The 17,302-nt window shown below is 38.7% G+C and overlaps 1 protein-coding gene across 9 annotated transcripts in view; it reads left to right on the top strand.

The window, feature by feature from the left end:
* Nucleotides 1-17,302, top strand: part of atp8a1 (ATPase phospholipid transporting 8A1) — a gene marked incomplete at its 3' end in the record, with an annotated part of 86,277 nt that overhangs the window by 8,473 nt on the left and 60,502 nt on the right. For all 9 annotated transcript variants that reach the window (XM_014019567.1, XM_014019569.1, XM_014019566.1 and 6 more), the window contains 1 exon segment: nucleotides 12,133-12,247. In XM_014019567.1, coding sequence (XP_013875021.1) covers nucleotides 12,133-12,247 — 115 coding nt within the window.

Here is a 17,302-nt window from a genome sequence, read left to right as displayed (position 1 = left end):
TATTGTTATTGTTGATATTGTTATTGTTGATGTTGTTGTTATATGCCCACAGGGATCATTGCAGTTGAGTAAAAATATTAAAGGGACAATATTATGTGTTTCTCATCTCAGGCTTATATTTAAATCCTATACCATAATAAAGTATCTATGTCACCTTTAGTTGGTATTAAAATGCTGTTTTTATGTTTAAATAGAAAATAAACTTGTCTCCTCATCACATCCTCTTATAAACGCTACTACCTTCCGCTTCTGTCCCGCCCATTTGGGGGTGTGGGGGTGTGTGGCTATGATGCATTTTACTTGGCATCTAAAAATACATGCCCTCAAAGGTATTTTGAATCTGAAAAGAGCTCCATTGAGTGAGAAGTAATGTTAGGAGCTCAGCAGACAGTTTCAGTTTCACTTTCAATTTCACCAGTTCTTTGCTTTGTTGCTGCTTAGAGCCTGCAGGAGTCATGGRCAGGGGGTGRGGGGTGGGGAGGTSTGCTCCGTGATGAGGAAGCTCRGCTTGGAGACACAGCCCAGAGGCGGAGATGGTCCCAAAAGGCGGTTCTAGTCCCAACCAGTCGTTTTWACTCCCCTGCCTGGCTGCCTCAGGACACTACAGGATTTCTCAAACGTGCATGAATGAGTCAAAGTAAGACTYTGGGCATGTTTTTGATGAGAGGATAACATTATAACATGATATAAAAGTCAAAAAAGTTGATTTTAAATGATAGTCCCTTTAAATGGCAGCTATGTTCAACTCTTTCTTTTGGTCTTTTGATAATTCAAATGTCAGTTGTGTTTACACTATGGCAGTTCAGTCACTTGTCATTTCAGGCAGCATGAATAAACAATCATATTATTTGTCTCCAGAGCTGAGTCTTRCTGAACCAGTCAGACATAAAACAACAGCCCAGTTGTCACATCTGATCCATCTAAACTGACAACAGGAACAACCATTGACTTGGTCTGTTGCAGCTGAAAGTAGCTGCTAGCATAGGTCCTAGTTAGTTGTTTTGTATATATTGTATTTTTAAATAGGCATAAGTTTAATCAGCTTTGGTCGAAAATTTGGTTTTAGTGACATTTATGTTTAGTGCTTTGAGCCAAACAAACAAACAAGATGCTCTCGGGTTTCTGCACTGTTTTTTGTGTTTACTTTATTTGGCATGTATTAGCATGCTAACAAGACATGCAAATATATCAGGTCAGCATTTAAACATGCTCATTTGCAGCATGTTAAAAAGCTGGTGCTTCTAAGCTTATAAGGTGCATGCTGTGTTGTTGTCAGTGTGACATTGGTTTAATGCAGGAAGTAGGGTTTTAGTGAAGATGAGGGGGAACAACCAGTGTGGCTGGCATTCAGTTTTCAGGTCTCAGTTTGCAGGTCGTTGCACTGTGCGGAACAGATGCCCTTGCTTTTGATCATTCATAAAGTCGCTCACAGTGGAAAGGGTTCTCTCCCTGTATATCCCTCACTAAGCTCAGCCGGGCCAGCCCTGTGACGTCACTGCCATCCCCAGCTGCCTGTGCTGTCCCTGGACTTTCCGTCCTACTGTGGTCTTAGCCTATGAGGAGCCAGACTGGGCCAAACAGGAAATGAGGATTAATTCTGCAGCTGTCCTGTTGTTGTTGTTGTGARTGCTGGTTACAACACTGTGATCTGATAAGCGACTTATGGATGKACTACCTGCAGTCCCCATCAGCCCTTCTTTCCATTCACAAATGCCTGCAGCCGTCCTACCACTACTGAACTATGGTTATGTTGTTGACATGGCTGCCCTGGCCAGCTCTCTACATGTTGGACATTGCTTATCATGGAGCATTGCAATTCAGAAGAAAATGTAAACCACTCACACACTACTGTACCCTGTACTCACTGGTAAACTGGCCGTCATTATCTACACACAGACATATATTGGTATACATTTATTTAAAAATCTGTCCTCTGCCTGTTGCCTCCCTATTTACATTCCACRATGTCACAAAGACAGTAYAGTCATAGCCTACGCTCTCAAGATTGATCTCCTTCAGTGTCCCGTCAGTTTGCACAGAACTTGAAAAGAAAGGCCTTCTCCTGTTCTGCTCCAGCTTCCTGAAATTCACTGCAGCAAGCACTGAAACTGTCCAGTTTGATCTCACTGGGACATTTTGAACACACCTTAAAGAAAAATCGTTTGAAGCCTTCTCTAGCTCTTAGATTGTGTTTTAACTCTGCTTTCTTTTAAATGATAACATGATTTTTCATGATGTTTGTGTAACTGATGTCACATGTTTGTCACAGGTCTCTCTTGTAAATGAGACTACWGTAYAKGTCTCAATGAGATTACCTGCCTAAAAAAAAGGTAAATGGTGGAAGATGGGGAGGGGCTTTCATCTCCGGGACTTTAGTTTCCATGAATAGACTGTAGCTGCTTTGTCTACTGAAATATTCATATAGCCTGAATGAATCATGTAGAGATCTTTCTTTAGTAGCAGTGAGCAGATATTACGCTCTCTTGGCACTGAGATAAAGACCCAAAAAGTACATCACTTTGGAACAAATTTGGTGATAATTTCACTGKGTTAAGATGGTAAGCTGACACTGTTCTAGTTTTGTTACATTTTGGGATATACTTGAAACGTTTCCATAAATGCAAAGTCACTTGTCATTCTTCTGTATTTTATGACTTTTAGAGAAGTCTATTTTTGTTGATGTTGTTGTTAGTCACTGCGGTTTGGCTGCTTTTCACGTGTTGATGGTAGATCAGTGTCATTGGCTTCAAGCAGCCTTCCCTCAGCTGCCACGTTATTATCGAATATATTTTGTGGGAGCCTGATTCTGTCAATGCCACWGGCCTTTTCACCCACACTTTATTGATCATCCCATCAATCTCTGGGGCTCATCAGTGCTTGTTCTGTATCTGGGTTGGACTGAACAGGATATATTGTACAACTTGGGATTTATTGATGTTTATCTAAAGAATTATGGATCCAGTTAATTCATCACAATGTAATCAAAGATGGTGTGTGTAGAAGTGCTATATTTCATTATTGTGTAAGCCATACAATGTTCTCTGCATTTTGAACCMATCAGAGGAGCAGCGGGCARCTATGTAAGCCACACAGGAAAYAGGGAATAYGTGTCCTGCTCAAGGACACATTGACWTATGGACATGGTGAGGAATTGAACCTGTGACATTTCAGTCCCAAGWCGTCTACCCTGATGGTCATTACTTGTGTCATTGCAGCCATTAGTTACAGTATTGCCTTGATTGTATTTCAGTCAAGGTATAAAAAGGAATATTTATTCCACTTACACTATTTCTGTCTCACCAGAGCTCATACTTTATTACAAGATATTAATGTGTATGTGTACCAATGTGTATGTGTTAGGTTTATTTTTARTTATTTTGTGTTTAATTGTTTAATTTAGGCCTTTTTTTTTAACCATACAGATAGTGACAAACCCAAGTTTTGGTCTTAAGAAAACAAAGCAGAACAAAAACCACCACCTAGATGTATGCCAGAATAAGAATTTTCTTATCCTTTGTAGACCGTCTTTGCTTTTGGTTAAAGTAAATGTTTGACAAGTCTGTAATATGCAATACTCAGTAAAGTTTACAAGATTAATGGTAAAGCCATGTCTTGGCCAAGCCTTTTTAGACARTTTTTCCCCCCAATTRAGCACCCTGTCCAAAATACACGCCCTTTTGTGACTATAGTTCCACCGGCCTATATATACTGGCTGACACAAGCGATAATCTTGACATCTGGCCTTCATCCAAATGCATTTCAACTCTTGGAGGCATAGATCCTTCCTCTAGAGGATTCCCCCTCAAGCTGTCTGTTTTTCCTTTCTATTTCTTCTGAWCTTTATTTAGCTCTTTACTTTTGTGGTTCAGTTAGACCGATATGATACAGATCAGAAATTAAGCACACAGACTATTTTTACTAGTTGCAGTTCTTTCAAAGACATCAGTGGCGGCAGTTTACTACATTAATTGCAACAAGACTAGACCAGGTTTGACTGTCTTTGACACCATTTGGGTCTTTGTTTTTCTTTTACTCTCAAATCCAATTAAAGTGATCAATCTGGAGCCTTTGATTGGATCAGGTGTGCAAAAATAGATGCAGCAAATCCCGGTCAGAGTGCAAATGCTTTTGAGGAATGATAAAATTGGTGATCATTTTAATTGTCATCTCATTTTCATTTTCATTTGTTCAAAGAATACAAGATGTCCCGAAGATTTTGTTCAAAGTCAAGAGAAGAACCTCAGGAATCCTTTTTTTAAAAATTGTAAGCTTATGGCAAGATAAAGTTTACTCAACTTTGAATATGTGTAGATTTTACCATCCATGTTCCTAACGGAGGTGAAATATTGCACTAAAAGTTGAACTAAATTCCTTAGAAGTTCAGTAAAACCATATTCGACTATTTATGTTTCCAGCAAATGGCACACTGCTTCGCAGTCAAGTAATTTATTAAATATTAGCACAGTAAGGTGCTCCTATGCAAACACTTTTATTTGTCCAGTGTTTTTGACAAATGCCCAAGCAAAATGTTGCTTTAAACTCCTCTGTTATCCTGCAGATTGACTCCACCCCCACTGTGTTGTACTGCTGCTTRCTAAAGTTAGTCCACGCTCTGCTTCTCAGCCTCAGTCTGCTGGCAGTAATGGCACCTGAATTAGTTCTCCTCCTGCTGTAGGTTCTGGCTGGAGAGGCCCTCAGGCTTACTGTGGATGCAGCAGAACAAAAACTACTAAATTTGATGCAGTCTTTTTTCTTTGTTTTTGTTTTACCTTAAGCAACACAGTGACTCTGGCTGTTCTTTTTTTTTTTTTTTTTAAATTTTCGGGCTCTGAACAATGTGGGCTATAACAATACTTTTGTAAATCAATTCCCCAACTGAGCCCTGCTTTTGGAAAGCCATACAAATAAATTTGTTGTCATGCTGAAGACGCCGGAAAATACTTCACCAGGAACGAAAAGTGTTGAGCAGCAAGGTAGGTGGATGTTACTAGACCTAGAAAGAACAATACTTTACATTTGTTAATACAACATTAGTGAAACAAATTGCTTTTATACAAATATAAGAAGCTGATTAAAATGTTTAATTTCTCTAAATTTATTTACTTTCTTATAATTTAAATATTTTTTTGCCATTTTTTAAAATGTCGAGCTTAGTTTTAAAGTTTCAACTTTTTTTAGACTCCAAAGTATGTTGTTCATTGTTGGTTTCTTGTGTTTCAGTAGGGAAAAAAACTAAATTCTCTTGGTCTTGAAAGTTATAAAGGGCAATGTTTCAGCTTCTTGATGCTCCAGGGTAGTTTCAGGCCTGCAGAATATATGTTAGTATACTCTCAAAACGAATCAAAAACCCATCATTTTAGGGTTCACAGACTTCTTAGACATGAGCTTTAGAAAGATGCACACCTCAGCCCAGACAAAATGTATTTTTTTAAATTATACTTTTTAAAATCATAATTAGATTCAGATATACAGTATTAAAATACTGTTGAAGTAGTGTCTCCCACTTTTAAGGTCACCAGGAAAAGTAAAAACCAGCAACTGGTGCATTGCAGCACCTGGCCTACTCCAGCACACTGGCTCCTGCTGCGAAGGCTCATTCAGAACTCAGAGGCGCAGCATCAATCACATCTACTTAACCCCCTCCTCTGGGCTGCAGATTCACACTGGTATTATACTTGCAAAGATAGTCCCAAGTTTTTACTGTCAACAATCCAGCAATTCCTTGATATTTAAAGCTTCTTAAATTTTTCATCTTGACTATATTTGTTGGAAATTGTTGCGTAGTGTGAAGGAGACGTGTAAATTGTTAATAAATTGGTGTATAACTGATTTCTATGGTATCTTAAGTTGTGGGTAAGTGCCAAACAAGACGAAAGTTCTGCCTGAAAACCATTGTACTGTATTTTAAAGCTGYAGTCYGTAACTTTTTAAAATATATATTTTTGACATATTTGTTAAAACTGTCACTATGTCCTGACAGATTGATATTAGACAGATAATCTCTGGGGGAAAAAAGGGGGGAAAAAGTCCTCTGGCTCCTCCCGGTGGTCCTTCTGCCCTCTGTTAAAATCTCTCCGACCCGGAGACGAACAGCCAATCAAAAGTGAGGTTTGTCTCATGCACGAGCTGTTCTTGCCCACCCCCCGTCCCTGCCTTCCTGTTTACAAGCGTGCACGCTCCCGACTCTGGGCCCTGCTGWGGGGGAGGAGCTGAAGGGCTCGACACACGGGCAGCGACAAACTACAGCGATTAACGGCTGTCATCGCAGCCAGGGTGAAACCCGACACACGGGATGCGATAGCGATCGCAGCATTGCGAATCGCGCTCTCAGGTCGCTTGTCTTCACAAAATTTGATTGGTTCTTGACTCTGAAGGCGGGTGTGCATTACGGACRTGTAAACTAAACAAATCTTGCGATGCTAATGATATTGAAAAACAAACACACATCAAGATACAGTTTTATGAGGAAAAACTTACCATAAACTTCACCCTGGTGCCAATAAATTCCCACAAAGCTTTTTAGTAATCACTTAGTGAAAGTGTTAGCTAACTGCAGTGTGTAGCATACTCTCATTGGTCAGTCAATGAAACCCTCGCTGATTGGTTGTACGCTAAGCGACAGCGACAAAAGTTGAACATTTTTCAACTTTCATATGTCGCGTCGCAAGCTCGCGTGTGCACGTGTACGTGTACGAACGCGAAATTTCACATGCACTATTTTCGCCGGTCGCTTAGCTGGAGGAGGGCAAGCGATTGTCGCCTCACCGCACAGGCTCCATAGGAAATGAATGGAGAGCGAGCGACGTCGCCTCCCGTGTGTCGAGCCCTTTAGGAAGGAGAGCTGAGAGCAGTGGGGAGGGACTACAAGGTTGTATCTGTTCAAAATTTTTCTAAGTTTTTGGGTTTTCAAGAAACTACATGCAGCAGCTTTAAGAGTAAAACCTACAATGATAGATTTTACATGGGGTTCTGTAAACCTGTCCTTTTTCAGTTCAGACTTAGTGAGCTTGTTTTTAATATAATGGATTTCCGAATACCCTTGTTAGGTGCAGTGCTAACGATCTGTTACTGCAGTGTTACCAGGTGAGCTGTTGACTGCAAACTGTTCATTTTGGCTTGATGGGTAGCCTCTTGACACAAAAGTGAACTCTCTAGCCATAGGCGTCGCAACAATAGTCGTCGCAACAATAGTAAGTGAAGGGGACGTGTCCCCCCCCACTYTTCAAAAGTATCCGTTTGGACCCCTCCACATTAATCTCATCAGATGACATAAGACAACGCTGAATTACTGGAACACAAATATTCAACCTAAAACCAACTTCTAGCTGCTACTAGAAGGCAGCGTGGGTGATGATGAGTAATTGGATCCCTCCACAGACACACAGAACATTAGGAGATTCTTTACAGCGAAGCAGAAAGTAAGTTAAACTCTCCACAGGACAGATTTATCCTGTGTAAAGTTAATGCAGTTAGCCGCTGGCTAGAGCTTAGATATCACGACTAATTATTGCTGTAATTTACAGCATGTGTTAAAGGACAGAGTGATCAGCTGGTGATATTATTATCAGCAAGAACAAAATGATCTCATCAGAAGTTTGTTGGGTGTTTTTACTAAAATATRAAATAATTGTATCCTAAAACGTATTGTGAGAGTAGTTTTTTTCCCTTCTTTTTAGAATAGTTTCAGCGTAAAACATAGCTGGGTTCATGTCTGACAACTTTAATTTTTAATAAACAGATGATGAGACTGTTGACTAACAATCACTAATTAAACAAGACCAAATAGTCATCTGTTATTTATTGATCTTATTTCATGATATTTTTTGACTTTAAAGCTGACTGACTTCAGCTGGCTATGAAAAAAACCCTAATCCATCTTCATGTGATGCAGGAGCTGATGAGAGTCAGTGTCAGCATGTAGGGACAGAGTTCTGTGGCTCAAGTGAGTGATGACAATGATGAAGGTGCTGTGAAGACGGTTGTGTAAAGTTTATGAAACTACTAATTTGAAGGCATAATCTACAGCAGTGGTTCCCAAACTTWTCAGCTTTTGACCCACAAAATATTATCAGTAGAGACCTGCGCCCCCAGCTGTTGTCTGTTGTTTTTGCGTCAAATAAACAAGAGCACAGTAACATTATTTATAACATTATTATTGTCCATTTTAAGTACACTAATCTTATCATTTTGTAACAGCAAAAGCTAAAAATGTTGTTAGTTGTCAATTTTTCGTGTAATTAATTCAGAAAATAATTTCAGGACCCCACTTTGATGTTTCAGGACCCCACTGTGGGTCCCGACCCCAACTTTGGGAACCACTGATCTACAGCATGATTAAACGGAATTTTATTATATTTTGAATAGTATAAAAAGCGTGGGGGAATATGTGTCCTGCTCTTATTTAATTTTTATCACTTTAAGTTGTAGAAAGTGGCAGAAATTGTGGTGGCACCAGGATAGGAAGGAACCTGTAGACCTATTTTTTTCATCAGAATGATATAACTAGTTTAATGAAGAATGAGTCTCTGAAATAATTATTAAATCAAGTGTTTTTTATGTAGGCAAAAGTATGTTTAAGAACCTGTTAAAATACACCAGAATGCAGGAAATGGCCTATTCAACACCACCTATTTTCTGGGGGAGGGCCCCCAGACACCCCCCGCCACCAGTGTGCCACCTASACCTTTAAAATGGTTCTGACGCCCATGACTTTAGCACTTGTTACCTTTTCTCAAGAACGAGGCTCCACACTTACATGGCTGTATTAAAAAAATACATCGAACGCTCAAATACAATGTAGTTACAAGACTTCAGATGGTTTTTCAATCCTTAGGTTATGTTATTTTTCTTTTAATTCTCCCAAAGAACATGGATCAAAACTTTAGTTTCCACTGAGATRAAGCGGCTCACACATTTGTTGAAAAAATATTATATATCTATTGTCTCACTTTTAGATTCTCGAAAGTCAAAACCATCCAACTTATCTCTTGCTTCATGCAACCAATAATAACTGAAGCAGAGGGAGTTCTTAGTACAGTAAACTATGTACACATATCCTTTACTGGTGAACGGTGATGTACTTTGTCTTGTTACTTATTGTAGGTTGTAGACTCCTGTCCTAACACAGTGATTGGTTTAACAGTAATCCAATAAAGCACCTTTGCTGATGTGACATGTTACATAACAAGGTCAGGCTAACCAACCAGTGGTTTCCCCGKTGCCCAAAGGACTACTGGAGCCATTTATTTTTAGCAATACAGCGCATGGCAAAGGGGGTTACTATCAAGATAAGACATTAAGAGAAGATGGTTACTTCTTAAGTATTTTATTCAAAACATTTTGTAACTATAACTTTAAAGTAAACAACGAATATGATATAAAAAGTAAATGCTTTGTGGATCCTCTGGGCAAAGCCAAGTGGACTATTAAAATAACAAAAGCTGTAATTGAAGATKCAGGGTTTGTGTTACATGAGTGAGAAAGTGTTGGCTGTAAGGTGAGAAAAAGAAAGGAAGCAAAGAGAAGAGAAACTGACTGGTTTGACTAAGAGGGCTGTGTCAGTTTCTACTTTGTTCCSTTGACATGACATGAAGGAAATACTGCAGACCAGGCTCTGGTTACAGCCGGGTCATATCGTAGTCACTCAGGTTACAGAATGCCAACACTTTGAGTTTCGTTGTTGTTGATGCTTCAAGAAACTGCATTCGCTCACTCACAGCCTTTTTCCATACGAACCTTATGCTTTGTTWTGTTTATATATGGAAGCTATGCTATGACTGCTTTGCCTCACTTCCTCTAACCCCACCACACATGACCAAAGGTCGTCCAGAACCCTGTGGATCACATTCATGGAACATGATAGTCCGGGACTACTCTTGACCTCGGAGCTTTACAGTGGTTCTCTCTTGGGATTGCTGTGGGCAGTGTTACAGATATATTTAATTCAACTTGCTTCATTTCAACTCAGTTTAATTATACAGCAGCTACTCACAACTAAAGCTGAGTCAGAGAGCTAAACAAACAAACAGCTTATGCAAATATATCAATCCAAACACAAGGAAAGGCAAGAATGAACCCAATGAGCCTTTTTATTCCTCTTCAAAAAGGACTTCTTTCAGTAAGAAAAAGTACAAAACATTAGTCTCATATTAACTTCTAAAGGTATAAAGCAGCTGACGTAAGCATAATTTTCATTTACGGAGCCCGTGAGGGGACATGGGGAGATTTTTTTCTTTTGCGTTCCCACACAATAGTATTGCGTTACCTCGCAATACTTTTGCGTTACCTCGCAAAATTGTTTTGCGTTCCCACGCAAAAGATTGTTTTGTAACTGAATTAAATCAGACTTTTATTTTGAAATATCCRGTTACCAAAACAGGATGTGTTGCCACAAGTTCGTGAAATTGACATTGATGTTGCGTAGCTGCACTGTGTTAAAATATCGGCGTAATGACATACTTCCATGCGTGGCTGTGTGATATATTCATTCTGAAGCTGAATTAAAGCAGTAGGCTAACTCGCTAATGGTGAACATGTGAGTTTGTTAATAAATTGGCAGGCACAACAGTGATAAACTGCTTTTGCRAGGGAACGCAAAAGGTATTGCGAGGTAACACAAAAGTATTTCGAGGTAACGCAATGCTATTGCATGGGAACGCAAAAGAAAAAAATCTACGTCCCCTCGTGGGCTCCGTATTAACTAAACATATTTTAGCATTTATCAATAACCTAAAATGTTTTAAAACACTTAAAGTYAGTTATATTTTTAGATAAAAAATCAGAATCAAATATTGTATTACTTATTCCTTCTATGTTGCTTACACCGATGTTCTGAACATGTTAGACTTTTCTTTTCAAAAAAGACATTTGTCAATCAAAACCCGCAGTATTAAACACGTATAAGCATTTTTGCAACCCACACGCAGCCCTCATCTGGTCCCAGTAGTGTTTATTTCGCCAGCAGAGTTTCTTCTACTTTTTTGAACTCAGCAGAAGCAAAGCAGGACCTTGTGTTTCCAGAGACGTAGGCAGAGGATTTTATCCAAACAAGGAAAGTGGTTTTCCAGCACAGAAATGGTGCTTCTGCCTATCCTGACGAATTGAAATCAGAAGACAGTGTAAGAGGAAAATAATAATTGGAGGAATAATAAAAATGACTTGTCAGTTCTTAATTTTATGCATCAAAAATTGAGGTGACACATGGTTTTAGTAAGAAAAATGTTGAKTCCGACACAGAAAATAGTCTTTGTTAGTACTTCCTTGTTGAATTTTCTGCACACCAGACTGCAGCAGACTTTTCCATCAGGATGTCTCTGAGCAGGAAATGCTGAACATGAATCACACACTTCCTACGACAAATAGTCTTTGAAGAGTAGCACGGCGATGTTTGAATTTGTTTTTAAACGAATGAAAATGCAAACACAGATCATCAGAGGTTTTGTTTTTTTAACTTCCTGTTTATCTGCTTGTCTGTGGGGGAAAGAACAGCCTAAAGAATACAGCACATATGTTCTCTAAGATTATTAGCGTTCAGCAGAGGGACTTTGAGTTTCCTTACTTTTACAACCACCTGTTTCTTCCARTGAAAGCTATCAGCCAACCAGATCACATTTTCTTTGGGGACTTGGCTATAATGCCCTCAGGCTGAGGCTTCTGTGATGGGAACTGATTGCTGTTTGAAATCCTTTATTGCTTCTTTTATTAGACCGTTCAATAGGCAGACAATATTCTTATTAAAAAYGGCTCTGTTAGACTTGTGTGACTTGTTAATGTAGCTTTATTGAATGCACACGTCTGTTTCTAATTAGTTTTTATTCTGTTTGTTTGAGATGACAAATGATGAAATTACAAAAGATGGTGAATTAAAAAAATAACTAGGTTAGGTTAGTTTTTTTTTTCTTCTTCAACTTAGGTTTTTGGAAGTTTCTTTTTGCGAGAAACAGACCGTAGGATGCTCCAAATTGTTTTTAGTTTCTTTTGTTTTCCAGGAGGGGGTGATGGTCAAATAAACATAGTCTTTTTCAGACTCCAAAGACTCCTTTGCAGATTTTAAACTAACAATCTTACTTTTGTTAGTGCTTATGTTTATTATTATTAACTGTATGTGAAAATGTCCTTTCATTTATTCTGCAGGTTATGAAAAGACAGAAGACACATCAGAGAAGACATCACTAGCCGACCAAGAAGACGCTCGACAGATTTACCTCAACCAGCCTCAGTTCACAAAGTTTTGCAGCAATCGAGTCAGGTAAATCAACAGGAAGATGATTAGTATCAAAGTAACTCTTGTAGTTTGGAATTAACAAGGTACAAGCAGAGCTATGTGCATCCAAATATTTTAGTTTATGTCTGCTTTGTGGTTTCTCTAGACTGGAAATATTGTTCTTTTGTTTTCTGTGGCATGAAATCAAGGGACACCCACTCACAATGCTGTTACAATGGTGACTAAGAAATAGGCACAAAAACAACTGACAAAGGCAGTGTTGTTCTTGAGTAAAATGAGGACACAACAGACGATCTCTCGTATGAGAAATGAAATATGTGCTTTGTGAAATGTACAGTAGAAGATCAARATGGTGAAGCCCTTTTTCCCCATTTGATAAGTAGCTGATGAGCTCCTGTTAGCTGTCTTGTTTTATTTATAACCTGGTTCGGACAAACCAGTAGCCCTAAATGCTTTTGATACTAGGAATTAACAAAACAATAAATTATGGCGAGATCTAACTGTTAGATTTTCTGTAATATCAGTGTAGTAAGAAATCCTGATCCCAACAAATTTTAAAACCTACGATTTTATAAATATTTAACGATTTGCGCAGCGTAGCTATAGCTGTTTTACAGGTGCAGCTATAGAAGCTAAAGATTTTACTAATGGAAACAMGATTTGTTTCACCAGCAAGTAGTTTAACGTAGATGTTTCAGACTGACCTTTTCATCCTGTTGCTCCTCTTGAGGAACTTCAGGGTTTCTGCATCAAAGGTCGAGATTGTTCAGGCATGCCGTCAAGAAATATTACTGTTATCGTTCCTGCTGCATGTGCACCTGGAGATATATACAGACTCGGTGAGCACAGATGTGACTGTAAACTGAACTGCAGTAGTGTATATCAAAGCCCACTCTGAAATGTGTGCAAGGCTGTACTGTTTGAAGTATTGACGTGGCTACACGGCTAGTGATGGATACAAGAGAGGCAATTGCAGAGTTTTTTTTTTTTTTTTTAATTAACTGGAACAAAACAGATTCTCACTAAGTATGATGTAGGGTTGGGCATAATCGTATCGTGTGTGATTAACCGTCAGAAAAACATTAATCGATTAATTTTTGGCACTTGACAATTAATACGATTAATGCCACCAGGCAGAGTCCACTCGGTGCTCCTCTCAGCTTCAAATATGACGAACATTTAAAAAAAAGTTCTGTAATTCATTTATCTATCAACACAATTTAAAATTTGATGTATAGCCTGAAGTCTGTAATTTTGACACAATTTGGAACAGATTTTTATGAAGAGCAAATCTTTCCCACTAAATTGGTCATGTGACCAGGACATAAGGGTGTCCAGGGACTCCAGGGGTTAATCGTCTAATTAATCGTTATCGGCTAAATATCACAATTAATCGTAATTTATTTTTTGCCAATATTGCCCAACCCTAGTATGATGACTGTGTTGCATTAATATATATTTGTGATGCTGATGAACTGGATTTTCTTGAAYTGTTCTTGTATTTTCAATCCTAAGATCGTCCTCAGACCTTGAAGGCTCAGGTTCTTGTAAAGATCCAATTTGCTCAACAGGATTGGTTGCTGTGTCAAAGTGACCCGTGAAGTGTCTTCCTACAGGGGCAAAGTCTGATTAACAATAAATCTAAGCTTACAGGCAGGCAGGCAGAAAACGCATCTTTTTTTTTGGTCTCACTTTGTCTTATTTTTGAATTGCAGCAGCTGTAAAGCGTCCTCCTGCCCCTGTGGATTGTTTATTCAGCTGCTCTGCCTGCTGGCAGATCTGGTTGTAGTGTAAATGTGATTATTCGCTGAGATGTTGACAGTTCATCCTGTGGCAAACAGGAGTGGCTTCGCAAAACCTTGTCACTGTATCCATTAAATCCTGCTTGTGTGGAAAACATGGAAACATCTGAGAAATGAATAGACACAGGCAGACGTGGGCTGACGCTCAGTGACACAAACACACATGGAAATTGTTATCTTGTCTTGGCCTTAGTCACCTAACGAAATCAACTGCTCATTTTACATTCCTCAATTTACTGGGTGGATTTTTGAGCTTCTCRTTATAATGTCATCTCAAATAGTTAAATGCTAAACTGCATGTGACAGCCACCTTGTCAGCAGGACTATTTGTAACACTGCAGACAAACAGAGGAACACGTTGCATTAAGAATGTTGCTGCATTTAAAGTTTACTGGTCCAATCATTGGTGTGACTTCATGCTCTGTGCTGTTTGCAAAGAAACATTTATTATTAGACACTTTACCTAACCATTAAATTATCCTATAATAGAAAATATATGTTTAATATAATGTTATCCTCCTTTAAAACTGCCCTCTGATCTGTAGTTCGTTGCTATAATTAGGATCTTTTTAAGTAAGTGGAATTGAGATATTCTGTAGGCCCTCAGTGCACTTTCATTAAGTAAATCTAAGGTCGTATTCAGACCTGATAATTTGCTCCACTTTAAACGAACCAGAGTTCGTTTCCAGCGTTGGTCCGGACCTTTTGTGCAGGTGGTGAATACACACATGCGAACTCTGGTGCGGATCAAACAACCGGACCGAGACCTGCTTTTTGAGGTGGTCTCGGTCCGCTTCCAAATGAACACTGGTGCGGTTCACTTTAGTTCTCTTCTGATGTGAATACAGACCGGACTCTAACCGAACCAAATGCATTAAACATGCACTTTTTTGGACTTCACAGGCCACCGTTGCTGAGCTAAATAAACTGAAAACATACCTGTTTTGTCGTCTCCTGTTAGCAGCTCTACTGCCAGCATGTTGTGGGTCAGAACACGCAGAGCACCTCGTCTCCTTTGGGTTGCGGGGCACATTTACTGACGCCGCTCCAAAATCAGAATATCATCACGGAACCACCATTAAATTAGCTGCTTCTGACATTTTAAATGCTATTGCAGTTGTACTATCAACAAAAATGTGCACATCAGAACCGCAGCATGCAGGACTTTCTTGTTTTCTTCTGGATCTGTGGCTCAGTCCCGCCCCCGTCCTTTTTTGTCCAATGGGAGCAATGATCGTCAGCCTCATGGCTTTGTTTACAAGTTATAGTTCATTTGCAAAAAAGCACAATGTGAATGCAAACCGCACCAAACAAACAAAAAATAAATAAAGTCCATTTTTGGTCCGGAACAAACAATTGGACCAAAGGACTTTCCTGGTCTGAATACACCCTAAGATCTGGTAAATTTAAGAAATTATATTTTTTTAACATTAGCAGTGGAAATTAGGGTTGCACCGATTGCAGTTTCTGGTTGATCACCGACCTTTAAAAAGCCTGACCAGATTCAGATTTTTACGACAATACCGATATTTCTTTTATTATTTTTATCTCTAACAGTGTCAGGTGTTGCAAGGTCACACCTTCAACATTCCAGACTTGTTTTATTGAAGAACATTGAGGCAGTGCTCACAGCAGAGGAAAAGGGGACAGTGGCTGTGATATTCAGACCTTTGCAGAGGTAGATAAGTTTGGTGGATACGATTAACTTTTCACGTAAAAATYGGTTGATTGCTGTTCTCCTAAAATWYACRAAATCGGGGCCGGTTTATTGGTGCACCTTTATGGAAATTTTTTGGYGTACAGGAGGAAGTTGTGATTAAAAATGGCACATTTTTGAGTTTACCACCATAAAGTATGAAAGAAGGGTAGAGTGAGAAAAATAATGAGATAAACAGCAAGCGAGAAGTGATCTTAACAAAAGGATAACAGATCAGTGGAAGGTTATAATAATGAGCAAACCAAAATGGGTAAAAGAATTTGCACACTTGACTTTTATTTAGATAAAGTCACTCCATGATTTTGTGGTTTCACTTCCTTGTATCTCACCTTGCACAGCTCACCCAGCCTGTTTATTTGCTTGTTTTTATGGTCATAAAACTGAAACTCAGCTTAATTTGATCATTGCAAGCTCTCATTTATACCCACATTTGCACAATGTTTTTTTTTTCTGCAAGTGTGTTCTATGCAAAGCATTGCCATTGGCTTGGCATGCAACTCGTTCTAAATCTTCTCCTAAAGTGGCTGCTCTGATGGGCCCCGTTAACGCCGCTGTAAATCAGACTGCTGGAGGCCTGGCTGGTGGACGGCTGAAAGTTCCTCTGGTCCCAGTATCCCAGCATCGAGGCCGGTCCCACAGGAGCACAGCTACATAGTTCAAATCTGTCTCAAAGTCTTTATGCTCCCTCTGCCAGCTCCTGTCCTCTCTCTAATAATTCTTTATTATTTATCATTTGCTCAGAACACTGCCTCACACACATTTCACTGTTAGTGCATCACAAAGAAGGCACATTGTTCTTGATGTTGTATAACATTTATTTTATTTATACAGGTTARTCTCGTTGAAACACAATTGTATCATTTGAAACAATCCCATGAAAATGAGTTAAACAAAATTACTCAAGATAGTAAATTACAGTTCTKTCTATTGTCACTAACARATTTTATAGCTAAGGGTTGGGCRTAATYGTATCRTGTKCAATTAATCGTCATAAAAACACTAATYGATTATTTTTTGGCMCTTGAYGATTAATATGATTAGTCCGCTCGGTGCTCCTCTCTGCTTCAAACATGATGAACATTAAAAAAAAGTTCTGTAATTTATTTATCAACACAATTTAAAATTTAATGTATAGGCCCTAAAGTCTGTAAATTTGACACAATTTGGGTCAGTGTATCTTTTGGTCATTGGATTTTTATTTTAGAAACGGGTATTAAAAAACAAGAATTGAATGGATATTTGATTTTTGTTTTAAAATACTGAAATTAAAATTAAAATACAAAGCGTGTCTCATTCTTAGTGTCAAAAAGGGACAAACAAAATTTTAACAATGATTTGAGTTTCCTTTTCTGTTTCAGATAGCAAAAAAAGAAAATTACTTTAAGACATAAAGGAAAAAAGACTTGTTTTTTTGTATTCTACAACTATCTATTCCCCCACCAGAGGGGGCGCTCACCTGGCAGCTCTGCAAAATGAAACACTAATTTATGTAAATAAAAGGCTGAAACACAGACGTGTATGTCCATAAATGAGTTGTATGATGACTGTCGCTCTGTGACC

This window comes from Austrofundulus limnaeus, unplaced genomic scaffold, assembly GCF_001266775.1.
Source record: "Austrofundulus limnaeus strain Quisiro unplaced genomic scaffold, Austrofundulus_limnaeus-1.0 Scaffold224, whole genome shotgun sequence".
Lineage (NCBI taxonomy): Eukaryota > Metazoa > Chordata > Actinopteri > Cyprinodontiformes > Rivulidae > Austrofundulus > Austrofundulus limnaeus.
This window is presented reverse-complemented; position numbering and strand designations above follow the sequence as displayed.